The sequence below is a fragment of the Callithrix jacchus genome, chromosome 16, assembly GCF_049354715.1.
Source record: "Callithrix jacchus isolate 240 chromosome 16, calJac240_pri, whole genome shotgun sequence".
NCBI classification, from domain to species: domain Eukaryota; kingdom Metazoa; phylum Chordata; class Mammalia; order Primates; family Cebidae; genus Callithrix; species Callithrix jacchus.
This window is the reverse complement of record NC_133517.1, coordinates 58,856,987-58,871,778: the sequence shown is the minus strand read 5'-3', so window position 1 is coordinate 58,871,778 and position 14,792 is coordinate 58,856,987. Positions and strand designations below refer to the sequence as shown.

The 14,792-nt window shown below is 43.8% G+C and overlaps 1 protein-coding gene across 1 annotated transcript in view; it reads right to left on the bottom strand.

Annotated features, from left to right (window-relative positions):
- The window catches only part of COL22A1 (collagen type XXII alpha 1 chain), a 332,005-nt gene that overhangs the window by 86,666 nt on the left and 230,547 nt on the right, over positions 1-14,792 (bottom strand). The window contains exon 40 of the mRNA XM_008983195.5: positions 10,340-10,417. Within this exon, the coding sequence (XP_008981443.1) occupies positions 10,340-10,417 (78 nt within the window). The remainder of the gene's footprint in view (positions 1-10,339; positions 10,418-14,792) is intronic.

Below are 14,792 nucleotides of genomic sequence, written 5' to 3'. Positions count from 1 at the left end.
AAACCCCAAACAACTGCCTGCCTGGTGACAGTGCAGCGGTTAGCAGACAGGGCTCCTGGCTCCCATCTAGAGAGTCACTGCTGCCCTGGATGCCAAAGGCATGGGAGCATGACACCATGGGAGGAAGGAAGTAAAGACTGACTTACAGCAGATCTTTTTTTTTTTTTTTTTTTTTTTTTTTTTGAGACAGAGTCTGGCTCTGCCACCCAGACTGGAGTATACGGGCAGATCTCAGCTCACTGCAACCTCCATCTCCCGCATTCAGGCAATTCTCCTGCCTTAGCCTCTTGAGTAGCTGAGATTACAGGCATGCACCACCATGCCTGGCTAATTTTGGTATTTTTAATACAGACAGGGTTTCACAATGTTGGCCAGGCTGGTCTCAAACTCCTGACCCCAGGTCATCTGCCTGCCTTGGCCTCCCAAAGTGCTGGGATTAGAGGTGTGAGCCACTGTGCCCGGGCCCAGCTGGATTTATTCTTTTTTTTCCATTATTTCTTTCTTTTTTTTTTATTTTATTGCATTTTAGGTTTTGGAGTACATGTGCAGGACATTCAAGATAGTTGCACAGGTACACACATGGCAGTGTGTTCTGCTGCCTTCTTCCCCTTCACCCACATTTGGCATTTCTCCCCAGGCTATCCCTCCCCAGCTCCCCCCACCGCTGTCCCTCCCCTATTACCCCCAATAGACCCCAGTTTGTAGTACTCCCCTCCCGTGTCCATGTGTTCTCATTTTTCATCACCCGCCTATGAGTGAGAATATGCAGTATTTCATTTTCTGTTCTTGTGTCAGTTTGCTGAGGATGATGTTCTCCAGATTCATCCATGTCCCTACAAATGACATGAACTCATCATTTCTGATTGCTGCATAATATTCCATGGTGCTGCATAATATTCCTACATATATTCCACTGGGAAAATATGTGCCACATTTTCCCAGTCCAGTCTATCATCGATGGGCATATGGGTTGGTTCTGGGTCTTTGCTATTGTAAACAGTGCTGCAATGAGCATTCGTGTGCATGTGTCCTTATAGTAGAACCATTTATAGTCCTTTGGATAAATACCCAGTAATGGGATTGCTGGGTCAAATGGAATTTCTATTTCTAAGGCCTTGAGGAATCGCCACACTGTCTTCCACAATGGTTGAACTAATTTACACTCCCACCAGCAGTGTAAACGTGTTCCTACTTCTCCACATCCTCTCCAGCATCTTTTGTCCCCAGATTTTTTAATGATCGCCATTCTAACTGGCGTGAGATGGTATCTCAGTGTGGTTTTGATTTGCATATCTCTAATGACCAGTGATGATGAGCATTTTTTTAATATGTTTCTTGGCCTCATGTATGTCTTCTTTTGTAAAGTGTCTGTTCATATCCTTTGCTCATTTTTGAATGGGCTTGTTTGTTTTTTTCTTGTAAATCTGTTTGAGTTCTTTGTAAATTCTGGATAACAGCCCTTTGTCAGATGGGTAAACTGCAAAAATTTTTTCCCATTCTGTTGGTTGCCAATTCACTCTAGTGACTGTTTCTTTTGCCGTGCAGAAGCTGTGGAGTTTGATTAGGTCCCATTTGTCTATTTTGGCTTTTGCTGCCAATGCTTTTGGTGTTTTGGTCACGAAGTTCTTGCCTACTCCTATGTCCTGAATGGTTTTGCCTAGATTTTCTTCTAGGGTTTTTATCGTGCCAGGTCTTATGTTTAAGCCTTTAATCCATCTGGAGTTAATTTTAGTGTAAGGTGTCAGGAAGGGGTCCAGTTTCTGCTTTTTGCACATGGCTAGCCAGTTTTCCCAACACCATTTATTAAACAGGGAATCCTTTCCCCATTGCTTGTTTTTGTCAGGTTTATCAAACATTGTATGGTTGTAGATATGTTGTGTTGCCTCCGATGCCTCTGTTCTGTTCCATTGGTCTATATCTCTGTTTGGGTACCAGTACCATGCTGTTTTGATTACTGCAGCCTTGTAGTATAGTTTGAAGTCCAGTAGTGTGATGCCTCCCGCTGTGTTCTTTTTGCTTAGAATTGACTTGGCTATGTGGGCTCTCTTTTGGGTCCATATGAAGTTCATGGTGGTTTGTTTCAGTTCTGTGAAGAAGTTCATTGGTAGCTTGATGGGGATAGCATTGATTCTGTAAATTACTTTGGGCAGTATAGCCATTTTCACGATATTGATTCTTCCTAACCATGAACATGGAATGTTTCTCCATCTGTTTGTGTTCTCTCTTATTTCGTTGAGCAGTGGTTTGTAGTTTTCCTTGAAGAGGTCCCTTACGTTCCTTGTAAGTTGTATTCCTAGGTATTTTATTCTTTTTGTAGCAATTGTGAATGGCAGTTTGTCCTTGATTTGGCTCTCTTTAAGTCTGTTATTGGTGTAGAAGAATGCTTGTGATTTTTGCACATTGATTTTATATCCTGAGACTTTGCTGAAGTTGCTTATCAGTTTCAGGAGTTTGGGGGCTGAGACAATGGGGTCTTAGGTATACTATCATGTCGTCTGCAAATAGAGACAATTTGACTTCCACCTTTCCTATTTGAATGCCCTTTATTTTTTTTTTTTCTTGCCTGATTGCTCTGGCTAGAACTTCCAGCACTATATTGAATAGGAGTGGTGAAAGAGGGCATCCTTGTCTAGTGCCAGATTTCAAAGGGAATGCTTCCAGTTTTTGCCCATTCAGTATGATATTGGCTGTTGGTTTGTCATAAATAGCTTTTATTACTTTGAGATACGTTCCATCAATACTGAGTTTATTGAGGGTTTTTAGCATAAAGGGATATTGAATTTTGTCAAATGCCTTCTCTGTGTCAACTGAGATAATCATGTGGTTTCTGTTTTTGGTTCTGTTTATGTGGTGTATCACATTTATAGACTTGCGTATGTTGAACCAGCCTTGCATCCCTGGGATGAATCCTACTTGATCACGATGGATAAGTTTTTTGATGTGCTGTTGCAATCGGTTTGTCAGTATTTTATTGAAGATTTTTGCATCTATGTTCATCATGGATATTGGCCTGAAGTTTTCTTTTCTTGTTGAGTCTCTGCCAGGTTTTGATATCAGGATGATGTTGGTCTCATAAAATGATTTGGGAAGAATTCCCTCTTTTGGGATTATTTAAAATAGTTTCAGAAGGAATGCTACCAGCTCCTCTTTGTGTGTCTGGTAGAATTCGGCTGTGAACCCATCTGGACCTGGGCTTTTTCTGTGTGGTAGGCTCTTAATTGCTGCCTCAACTTCAGACCTTGTTATTGGTCCAGTCATAGTTTTGGCTTCCTGGTTTAGGCTTGGGAGGACACAGGAGTCCAGGAATTTATACATTTCTTCCAGGTTTACTTGTTTATGTGCATAGAGTTGTTTATAATATTCTCTGATGATGGTTTGAATTTCTGAGGAAGCTGTGGTGATTTCCCCTTTATCGTTTATTATTGCATCTATTTGGTTGTTCTCTCTTTTCTTTTTTATCAGTCTGGCTCGTGGTCTATTTTGTTGATCTTTTCAAAAAACCAGCTCTTGGATTTATTGATTTTTTGAAGGGTTTTTCGTGTCTCTATCTCCTTCAGTTCTCTTCTGATCTTAGTTATTTCTTGTCTTCTGCTAGGTTTTGAGTTTTTTTTATCTTGCTCCTCTAGCTCTTTCAATTTTGATGATAGGGTGTCAATTTTGGATCTCTCCACTGCTCTCATATGGGCACTTATTGCTATATATTTTCCTCTGGAGACTGCTTTGAATGTGTCCCAGAGATTCTGGTATGTTTTGTCTTTGTTCTCGTTGGTTTTGAAGAACTTCTTTATTTCTGCCTTCATTTCATTGTTTATCCAGTCAATATTCAAGAGCCAGTTGTTCAGTTTCCATGAAGCTGTGCGGTTCTGGGTCGGTTTCTGAATTCCGAGTTCTAGTTTGATTGCACCATGGTCTGAGAGACTGTTTGTTATGATTTCAGTTGTTTTGCATTTGCTGAGGAGTGCTTTACTTCCAATTATGTGGTCAATTTTAGAGTAGGTGTGATGTGGCGCTGAGAAGAATGTATATTCTGTGGATTTGGGGTGGAGAGTTCTGTAAATGTCTATCAGGTTTGCTTGTTCCAGGTCTGAGTTCAAGCCCTGGATATCCTTGTTAATTTTCTGTCTGGTTGATCTGTCTAATATTGACAGTGGAGTGTTAAAGTCTCCCACTATTATTGTGTGGGAGTCTAAGTCTCTTTGTAAGTCGTTAAGAACTTGCCTTATGTATCTGGGTGCTCCTGTATTGGGTCCATATATGTTTAGGATCGTTAGCTTTTCTTGTTGTATTGATCCTTTTACCATTATGTAATGACCTTCTTTGTCTCTTTTGATCTTTGTTGCTTTGAAGTCTATTTTATCAGAGATGAGAATTGCAACTCCTGCTTTTTTTTGCCATCCATTTGCTTGGTAAATCTTCCTCCATCCCTTTATTTTGAGCCTTTGTGTATCCTTGCCTGTGAGATGGGTTTCCTGGATACAGCACACCGATGGGTTTTGGATTTTTATCTAATTTGCTAGTCTGTGTCTTTTGATTGGTGCATTTAGCCCATTTACATTCAGGGTTAATATTGTTATGTGTGAATTTGATACTGCCATTTTGATGCTAGCTGGCTGTTTTGCCCGTTAGTTGATGCAGATTCTTCATTTTGTTGATGCTCTTTAGTATTTGGTATGTTTTTGGAATGGCTGGTACTGGTTGTTCCTTTCTATGTGTAGCGCCTCTTTCAGGAGCTCTTGTAAAGCAGGCCTGCTGGTGACAAAATCTCTGAGTACTTGCTTGTTTGCAAAGAATTTTATTTTTCCTTCACTTATGAAGCTCAGTTTTGCTGGATATGAAATTCTGGGTTGAAAGTTCTTTTCTTTAAGAATATTGAATATGGGCCCCCACTCTCTTCTGGCTTGTAGCATTTCTGCTGAGAGATCTGCTGTGAGTCTGATGGGCTTCCCTTTGTGGGTGACCTGACCTTTCTCTCTGGCTGCCCTTAGTATTTTCTCCTTCATTTCAACCCTGGTGAATCTGACGATTATGTGCCTTGGGGTTGCTCTTCTTGCGGAATATCTTTGATGTGTTCTCCGTATTTCCTGGACTTGACTATTGGCCTGCCTTGTTAGGTTGGGGAAATTTTCCTGAATAATATCCTGAAGAGTATTTTCCAGCTTGGATTCATTCTCTTTGTCACATTCTGGTACACCTATCAAATGTAGGTTAGGTCTCTTCACATAGTCCCACATTTCTTGGAGACTTTGTTCATTCCTTTTTGCGCTTTTTTCTCTAATCTTGGTTTCTCGTTTTATTTCATTGAGTTGATCTTTGACTTCTGATATTCTTTCTTCTGCTTGGTCAATTCGGCTGTTGAAACTTGTGCATGCTTTGCAAAGTTCTCGTGCTGTGTTATTCAGCTCCTTCAATTCATTCATATTCCTCTCTAAGTTGTCCATTCTTGTTATCATTTCCTCGAATCTTTTTTCAAGGTTCTTAGTTTCTTTGCATTGATTTAGAACATGTTCTTTTAGCTCACGGAAGTTTCTCATTATCCACCTTCTGAAGTCTGATTCCGTCATTTCATCACACTCATTCTCCATCCAGTTTTGTTCCCTTGCTGGTGAGGAGTTTTGGTCCTTTGTAGGAGGCAAGGTGTTTTGGTTTCGGGTGTTTTCCTCCTTTTTGCTCTGGTTTCTTTCCATCTTTGCGGGTTTATCCACCTGTCGTCTGAGTAGTTGCTGATTTTTTGATTGGGTCTCTGAGTGGACGTCCAGATTGTTGATGATGAATTATTTCTGTTACTTAGTTTTCCTTCTAACAGTCTAGCCCCTCTGCTGTAGGACTGCTGAGGTCCACTTCAGGCCCTGCTTGTCTGGGGAACACCTGTAGCAGCTGCAGAACAGTGAGGGGTGCTACCAGTTTCTTTTTCTGCTATCTTTGTCCCAGAATGATGCCCGCCAAATGTCAGTCTGATTAGTCCTTTTTGAGGTGACTCTTTGGATATACAGAGGTCAGGAGCTGCTTGAGGAGGTGGTCTGTACTTTATAGGAGCTCAAGTGCTGAGCTATGAGTGCCGTTGATCATTCAGGGCGGTTAGGCCAGGATGTTTAAGTCTGCTGCAGCAGAACTCATAAACCCCCTTTTTTTCCTCAGATGCTCTCTCTTGGGGAGTTAAGGCTTTCTTTGTGAGTATCCATTGCACCTTCCTGCCCAGCTAGGAGGCAGTCTAGTCACTATTTGCCTGTCGAGGCTCTGCCCTCCTGCCATGGGCTCCGCCTTGTTGGCGGAGTCTCTCTGTTATGGCAGGTTGCCTCGGCAATGGCAGGCTACATCAGCAATGGGAGCGTACCTCAGTAGGGGCGGTATGCCTCAGTAATGGCGGACGCCCCTCCCGCACCAAGCTGCACCATCCGGAGCTGCACCGTCCTGGGTTCAGCTGTGCCCACAGTGAAACTCTCAACCCCGAGCATTTCGAATTGCCATTTTGTTTGTCCCTGTGGGGGTGGGACCCACTGAGCCTGATCACCTGGCTCCCTGTCTCAGAGCCCTTTTTTCTTTTTTTTTAAGTAGAACGGTTGACTCTCTCCCAGGTGTTTCAGTCGGCTGCTGATATGGCACCGGGATTTGTGTGATTTCCCATGCAGCGACCCACCGCGCCGGCTCAAACGTCTCTTCCTGGTAATCTCCTGGTCTGGCTCGCTGTCCAAGTCCCGTTTAATCAGATGGATATGCTAATCTGCCCTCCCACATCTCAGATTGCCGGTTTAACAGGGCATCCAGACCAGTGCGTTCTGTGCGGAGTGCCACTGTGCTGCAGCACCAGCCAAAGCGGCCGCGCGAGCCTTAGCGGCTGCACCGGCATCCCGTGTCTCTCCTACACCTGGGAATTTCCCCGTTTTGTGGGCAACAAAGATCCATCTGGAAATGTGGATTGAACTCACCCTCTGCGTCTTCACTGAGAGCTGCAATCCTGATTTGCTCCTACCATGCCATCTTGGCAGTCCCCTCCCACCAGATTTATTCTTAATGCTCCTTCTTTGAGGGATCTCACATAAAATTGATGGGCATGCATAAATCCTGCCTATCCCAATGAAGCCACAACACAAGGTGTTGCAGAGGAAAGAGCTGGTTTCAGAGGCTGTGGGAAGCAGGTCAGCACCCTGGCCCTGCCCAGGGCTGGCTCTGTGGCATCGGCTAAGTCACATCACCTTCTGAGCCTCAGTTGTTTACGAAAAGGGATGTAGTGGATGTGTCAGTTCCCTCTGGCCACATTTCCTGAGCAGACACCTGCCCAGGACTTTCATTAGCCACAGGAGAATGATTGGTCCAAGCACAGGGAGGCTGAGAGTTTCTGGGAGTCAGCTCGCCAGAGAGAAGCTTCCAATCAAACATAGGCAGAAATTGGAACAGAAACGCCCCAGCTCTTTTGCTCCCTTTGCGGAACAACTCTGAAACAATGCCACGTAGCTTCTCAGGGGCTGTCACACAGGTGAGTCCATCTGCTCACCAACACTCCATCCCCTAAGTTTGCTTTCATGGTCTGTTTGACTCTATCACTTCCTAAGTAGTGATTTCTAAGATCACCTCCAAAACAAACTCCTTGCTCCTGAATCCAGTTCTTAGGGGCTACTTTCAAGGGAACCCTTAACCAAAGGATCAAACCAACTAATGCCCAGGGCCTAATGAGGAAGTGAATGTGGATGCTTTGAGACCCAGCGCAAGACACAGGACTTCTCAGCAAATGGTAATGCTCCTGTAAAGAGGCAACCGCATCCCCAATGAACCTGACATGCCCCCACCCCCACGCTGACCACTTCACCTACTCCATACATGTTTGCTGAGCTCAGCATATCTTTGCACCCTCCATAGAGATGCCCAGGCCATTAGTGGTCTGGGCTGTGGCCAGAGATAGGATTTATGAAAATTCAATAAGGTTTTAACCACCACGGAAGCTTTTAATAAGTCCAAGTGGTAGCCAAGACACTAAACAGTTGATTTACAGCCCCTTGACGAGAGCCAGACAATTACTTTTCAGGTGGACTCACTTCGGCAGGAACATATTTCATGGGTGGTTTTTGCTGGCTCTTCAGTGGCAGGTGGGGTGAATTGTGTCCACCTCCACAGCCAGCTTTCAACTAAGGGCTGATACAGGGAGTAGACAGGGACATGTAGAACCCTGTTAAGTGATGGGGGTGCATCATTCAGGTTACAGGTCTGCAGTTTCCCTTACAATCAGTTCTCTATTGGAAGGGGCAATCTCTACATGAAGCAGCAACCTAACTCCAGCAAAGGGGGCCCTATTACAGGAGAATTTTAGTAAGAAGACGTAAACGATTGTGTTCTCTCGCCGCACTTTCTGTTATAGTGTTCCTTCCAGTTACAAAAAGACCGAAGAAAAAGAGCCAAAGAAAAAAGGTAAAATGAATGTAATGAAGTAGACAGTTTTAGCTGAGAAAATATTTTAAGGAAAACAGGTTAACCAAATGACATTCCCAAGGGCATTCCACACGCCTCCTTCCATGGGTTTTGGGAAGATCTAAGAAGACACAGAGCTACCTGGTCTTCCTGCCACCTTGAAACGAGCCCTCATTGTGAGTGGTAGAAATAAAAGTGAGGGGGTGATTTCCGGTGTGGAGGCCAGGAGGCCTGCTTGAAAATGGGAGGACAGAGGAGAATTTCAGGAGAGTCAGAGCCCCAGGAACTGTGGATATAAGAGAACCCCTAGAAGAAAAAGAAAGGGAGGTTTTACTTTACGAGTAATTTTGTGGGTAATAAATTGCACTTTCCTTCTTACTCTTTGAGCGTCGCGCGTGAAGCATGATATTACTCTTAGTTACTCTAGTCGTGGCCTTCGTTTATTGAACACACCACCAGGCAGAAACTAGACCATGGGCTACTCTGGCTTATATTCAATTTGCATTTAATAAAGATAAAGTTAGATTGTGCTTTGGGGTTAAAGTAATAGTAGCAACAACAGTAATGCATCAATGATGCATGGGTGATTTAGGCATTCCGAGGCTTCACAATGGCATTTGAAAAGGATTGAGTGTCTGAGCTTCTTTTAAACAATAGCAAGGCATGGGTACTAAAGACAAAGTGGACGTACTTTTAAGGTGCATTAAGAGGGTATGATGTCTTTTTCAAAGAAGGGACTAACCAGAAGAAAAGGCTTCAAGGTTGTAAACTGGTCTGTGCTTCAAACACTACCATTCAGTAAAGGAAGAAAGAAAATGCATGTTCTTTGTGGTATAAAAGGGAGAGTTAAAAGACATGGGTGGAAAATACAAAATCGCATAATTTTATTCTCAATGAAAAAAAATTCTACTGAATATCTATTGTCTAAGAAAAAATATCTTTAAACTACAGAGCCAGATGTACTGACTCTGAAAACTGTGTGGCTTCTACTTCTAGAGGCATTCAGGTAGAGGCTGAAGATACTGAGAGCAATTCTCAACCTGGATTGGGACACGCTTCATTGATTCTTAAGATTTCTATAACTTAAAATTTTAGCAATTCTTAAAGCTATCACCCCTAGTGAGTTTGCAAACTAACACCTAGTAGACTGATGTAAATTAGTCATTAAAACTAACAATCTGAGGACCACTTCATGGATTTTATTTTGGAGACACGATTCCATTTATGCTGTCATCTCTACTATTAGAGAACGTGTGGTAACTAACTAATTTTATTTTTTCCTGAAATACACGAAAGTACATAGCTTCTCTCCTATATCCCACCCCTTCCCTAGCCAGCTCAGTGTCACTGGCTATGACTCAACTTCTCAAAGTTTGGCCTTTTTTTTTCTTTAATTGTTAGTGAGTTTTATTCTCTACTCTTTGAATCAGACAAGTCCTGGAGTTTCCAAAAGCCGCTTTCCCATAAGAAGTACGTCAAGTTTTACACCAGTGTCAGCCACATGGACAGACCTACCACCCCAACTGACTGAAGGATTAATGACCCACTCCAAGGTTAGCTGGAAGAAGAGTGCTCCTTTTCCAGGCACGGTGGCTCACATCTGTAATCCCAGCATTCTGGGAGGTTGAGGCTGACGGATCACAAGGTCAGGAGTTCAAGACCAGTCTGGCCCATCTCTACTAAAAATACAAAAAAATAGCCAGGTGTGGTGGCAGTCTCCTGTAATCCCAGCTACTCGGGAGACTGAGGCAGGAGAATTGCTTGAACCCAGGAGGCGGAGGTTGCAGTGAGCCGAGGTCGCATCACTGCACTCCACAGCCAGGGTGACAGTGAGAAACTCCATCTCAAAAAAAGGAAAAAAAGAGTGTTTCTGCAGGCAGGTCCAACAAGAAATGGCTGTGTGTCCTAAAAGCAAGTAAGGGCTGGATGAATAAGGACTTACAGGAGGGCCAGCAACCCCAATGCCCGGATCGCCACGGCTGCCAGGAGAACCAGGGATCCCAGGGACTCCTCGGTCCCCCTAAAGGAGAGAAAAATAAGATCAAGAGGTCAGTGCCAGGAAGGAGAGGGTTAGGTACAGAACAAATCATGTTCTTCCTAGAATCCTGACTGTACTTGTTATCGAAGGCTTCTCCCGCCACCTGGCCTCCACGGGCCATGCTATAGTCCACTCAGCCAGCCCATCGCTTCACTCAGCACAATATTCGGGGACTACAGCCACCAACTCAGATCATATACCTTTCAAGGATGACCATTCCCTGACCAACCCAGACCACGGTTCCAAATGTGATTATAACTCATCCTAACTATACCCCAGATTTGCACATGTACCCACGTTTCAGTTCAGATCCCAAATCACCCACAAATGCATCTATCAGTTCACCAATAATTTACCAAGCACCTACATTTTGCACATCAGCCTTCTGGATGTGGGAGTGAGAGGCCTAAAGAGGACGGAGATAAGACCTCTGCCTCCAAGCATAGTTCATACTGTGGACCTGGGTGTCAGAGGCCTGGATTTAAGTTCTGGTTTCAACACCTATTAACTGTTGACTTAAGAAGTGATGCATTCCTATGCTCTAGTTTCCTCACCTACATGGGGAAGAGGACAGGAGCTGCCAGGTCTGCAGATGTTGTGCTCATTCAGTGAGATTACGCAGAGAGGGTGCTTGGCACAGAGCCCAGCACAGCACTGAACATGAGCTAGATGTTGGGTTTGCTTCTGTTCTCATTACACTACCATTCTGGACTTTGATAGTGAAGGAAAAAGGAGGGAGAAATTGAAAAAGGGGAGAAATTTTGTTTGCCATTTCCTGGAGAACAAAGCTGAGGCAGAGCCACAACTTATCCATAATTTCAAAATCCCCAGCTTTTAAAAACAAGTGTTTATCTCAACTCAGTGGGCAGCAAAACCTGACCTGTGCTGACACACGCTATTTGCAGTCTTCAGTTATTCCATTTTGTGTGAACTTTACATATTTTGGTTGCCTAAGGATCAATGAGCTTGATGAGGAGTGCTGCCCGAGATAACACCATAAATGTCATTACATGTATACTTTGCATATTACTACCTTTCCAAAATCCAAAATAAATTTTGACCCAAAACACACATGGCCCCAACAGTTTTGTGTAGGAGGCTGTGATCCTAAGCTTATTCAGCCAGCCAAAGCACAGACAAGCCTGGAACCAAGATGGCGGGTGACCCTGCTCAAGCCACTTAATATCTTTTGAATGAGTTAACTTGTATGACAAATGGAAACAGCCTCAGAAGCTTGTTATGAAGGGCCAGTGAGATAATGTGCAGCTAAGTAATTTAAGGTAGAACTCGACATTGCTAAGTAGTACGTTGCTTTATTAAGGGTTAAGTTATTGCACATTACAAAATATCTCATTAATGGCTCTAAGATGACTTGTCTTTTCTATAGTACAACCATTGTCTGGATGGGTACATAAGCTCTTTATTCATTCAATCCATGCTCATTCATTCAACTAATATTCCTTCATTCATTGCAAGACACAATCTAGATCCCAAGCCCAGAAGATGACTCAGCCATGAGTCCCGCCCATTGTTTTTTTTTTTTATTGAGACGGAGTTTCACTCTTGTTACCCAGGCTGGAGTGCAATGGCGCAATCTTGGCTCACCGCAACCTCCGCCTCCTGAGTTCAGGCAATTCTCCTGCCTCAGCCTCCTGAGTAGCCGGGATTACAGGCACGCGCCACCATGCCCAGCTAATTTTTTGTATTTTAGTAGAGACGGGGTTTCACCATGTTGACCAGGTTGGTCTCGATCTCTCGACCTCGTGATCCACCGCCTCGGCCTCCCAAAGTGCTGGGATTACAGGCTTGAGCCACCGCGCCCGGCCAAGTCCCGCCCATTGTTAATACTCAGTGCTAGGTTCAGATGAGGAGGGGTGTTCATGGGAACATGAAGGAACGAGCCTTGCAAAGTTTATATCTCACAAAAGATACAAACCAAGATCTAAATCTCTCACCAGGTCTCCTTGATACAGTTTCTTTCCCTGGTCCCCCTGGGCCTCTGAGATGCACTACCTGCTGTTTCTGGGTCCTTAGGAGCCAGGAACATCCCTTGCCTCTGCCCTCCTCTCTTCCAGTAGTTCCCTCCTAAAATTCCTGTACATTCGCAGTTGGTGTAACCTGTTTCTTTGAACATGACATGAATGGTTCTTGGAAGTTCAAGATACTTGGGATCCCTAGAAAATCTAATTAGTTTCTATGGGGAGGCTGGGAACAGAGGGAGTAAAAAAATAAGACAAATGTGGAAACAAGTATCATGGACTAAGAACGATCACCATGACCCATTATTTATCTGTCACCAGCTCATTGCAGCGGTGGAGAGGGGCATGTAGAGAGATTTCAAACCAGTGGTCAGGTGATTCTAGGTCCAGTCTCAAGACCATGTCAACCTCATCCTGTGACCTTGGGTAAGTCCCGTAACCGCTCTGCATCATTGGGTCCTTATCAATTAAAAATAAAATTCTACCAAACGCTTGTATCTTATGAAAACATTTAAAAAACTATATAAGGTTGAGAAATACATTGTCTATTATGGTTGCATTATTATCACTTATTTATTATATCTTTATTTTTGAGACAGGGTCTTGCTCTGTCACCTACGCTGGAGTACAGGGGTACAATCATGGCTCACTGCACCTTCAATGTCTCAAGTTCAAGCAATCCTCTTGCCTTTGCCTCCCTCATAGCTGAGACATCAGGTGTGAATCACCATACCTCCCTAATTTTTGAAATTATTTGGAGGGACAGGGCCTCATTATGTTATCTGGGCTAGTCTGGAACTTTCAGGCTCAAACAATTCTTCCTTCTACTTCGTATGCCGAAGTAGAAGATAGAAAGTGTACTAAACACTTATAAATGTCAGATAAATCTATATTCTTTTGCACGTTGGTTTTCCTTTAAAATCTTAATGCAGATGTTTCTGTTATTATTTTCTGGTTTTTTTTTTTTTTTTTTTTTTTTTTTTTTTTTTTTGAGACGGAGTTTCGCTCTTGTTACCCAGGCTGGAGTGCAATGGCGCGATCTCGGCTCACCACAACCTCCGCCCCCTGGGTTCAGGCAATTCTCCTGCCTCAGCCTCCTGAATAGCTGGGATTACAGGCACGCGCCACCGTGCCCAGCTAATTTTTTGTAATTTTTAGTAGAGACGGGGTTTCACCATGTTGACCAGGATGGTCTCGATCTGTTGACCTCGTGATCCACCCGCCTCGGCCTCCCAAAGTGCTGGGATTACAGGCTTGAGCCACCGCGCCCGGCCTTATTTTCTGTTTTAGTTTGAAACAGAAACTATCCCTTTCCTGTCCCAAGGCCATGGTCCATCTACATCGGCAAACCCTGGCCATTGCAAGCTCAGTCATGTCAACTACCTAGTGTGTATGTTACCATGGCATTTGTTTGCACCTCTGTTCCTTATACACATGATTTCCCCTTGTCTAGGATCTTCTACCATCCATGTTCTAAGTTTCCAGAGCCTTCCCATCAAAACTAAGTCTCAGTCCCATTGTTTTGCTGCTGCAAAGCTGCCTCTGCCTGTCTTGTCCTTGTGTTTTTTTTTTGCAAATGTTCACATGGATCTTTGCTGACCTTGACACATTGCCCTCCCAGCAAACAGTTGTCTGACCCTTTGACTTTTCTGTAAGGAGCTTGAAAGGAGAAAATCGTCATTCATTTCTCCATCCAACAGATGTTGACCAAGCATCTACAATAATTAAGCCCCTCTGTTAGGTACTGAATCTATGCACCTCTGTATCTGCCATGTCCAGATTAGGGTGTGGTGGCACAGATGGCAGCTAATAACCATTTCCTGGATGTAGGAACGAAAGAATCCTCCATCATTCACTTTGCGTCTGATTATGAGTTCTTCCTTTGTCCGAAATAAACTTTTTCAGAGGAGGGAGCACAACAGAAAAGCCCCTCCCAGCCCAGTCTGGAAGCGCAGAGTCACTGACTGCTCTCTGCTACACAGGGACAAGCTCTGGCTCCATTTGTAGGTTAATGCTCCATTGTGATGCTAACAAGTTCCACAAAGAAATGACCTTACAATTTCATGAACTGAAACTTTTTAGAAAATGGTCCCAACAAGAGCAAAAAGGCCTTAAAATTCCGACAGAAAAAGCCAGAAGGCTAATGGTTAAGAAATAACAGAGCACACGAGAGAGAATCTGTAGCACAGCATCCAAGGAAAATATGTGGGAGGGAGGAAGTGTGGGGGTTGTAGAAGGAGAATGACATTTATTGAGCAATAGCTGTGTGTCACAGATCATGTATCTCCTGAGGAGCTCTGTAGGGGTTAAATATCCTTTACTCCTTCATACAGAAAAGGAACAGAGGCTCAGAGGCAAAGCCACTTGAGCCCCTTGCC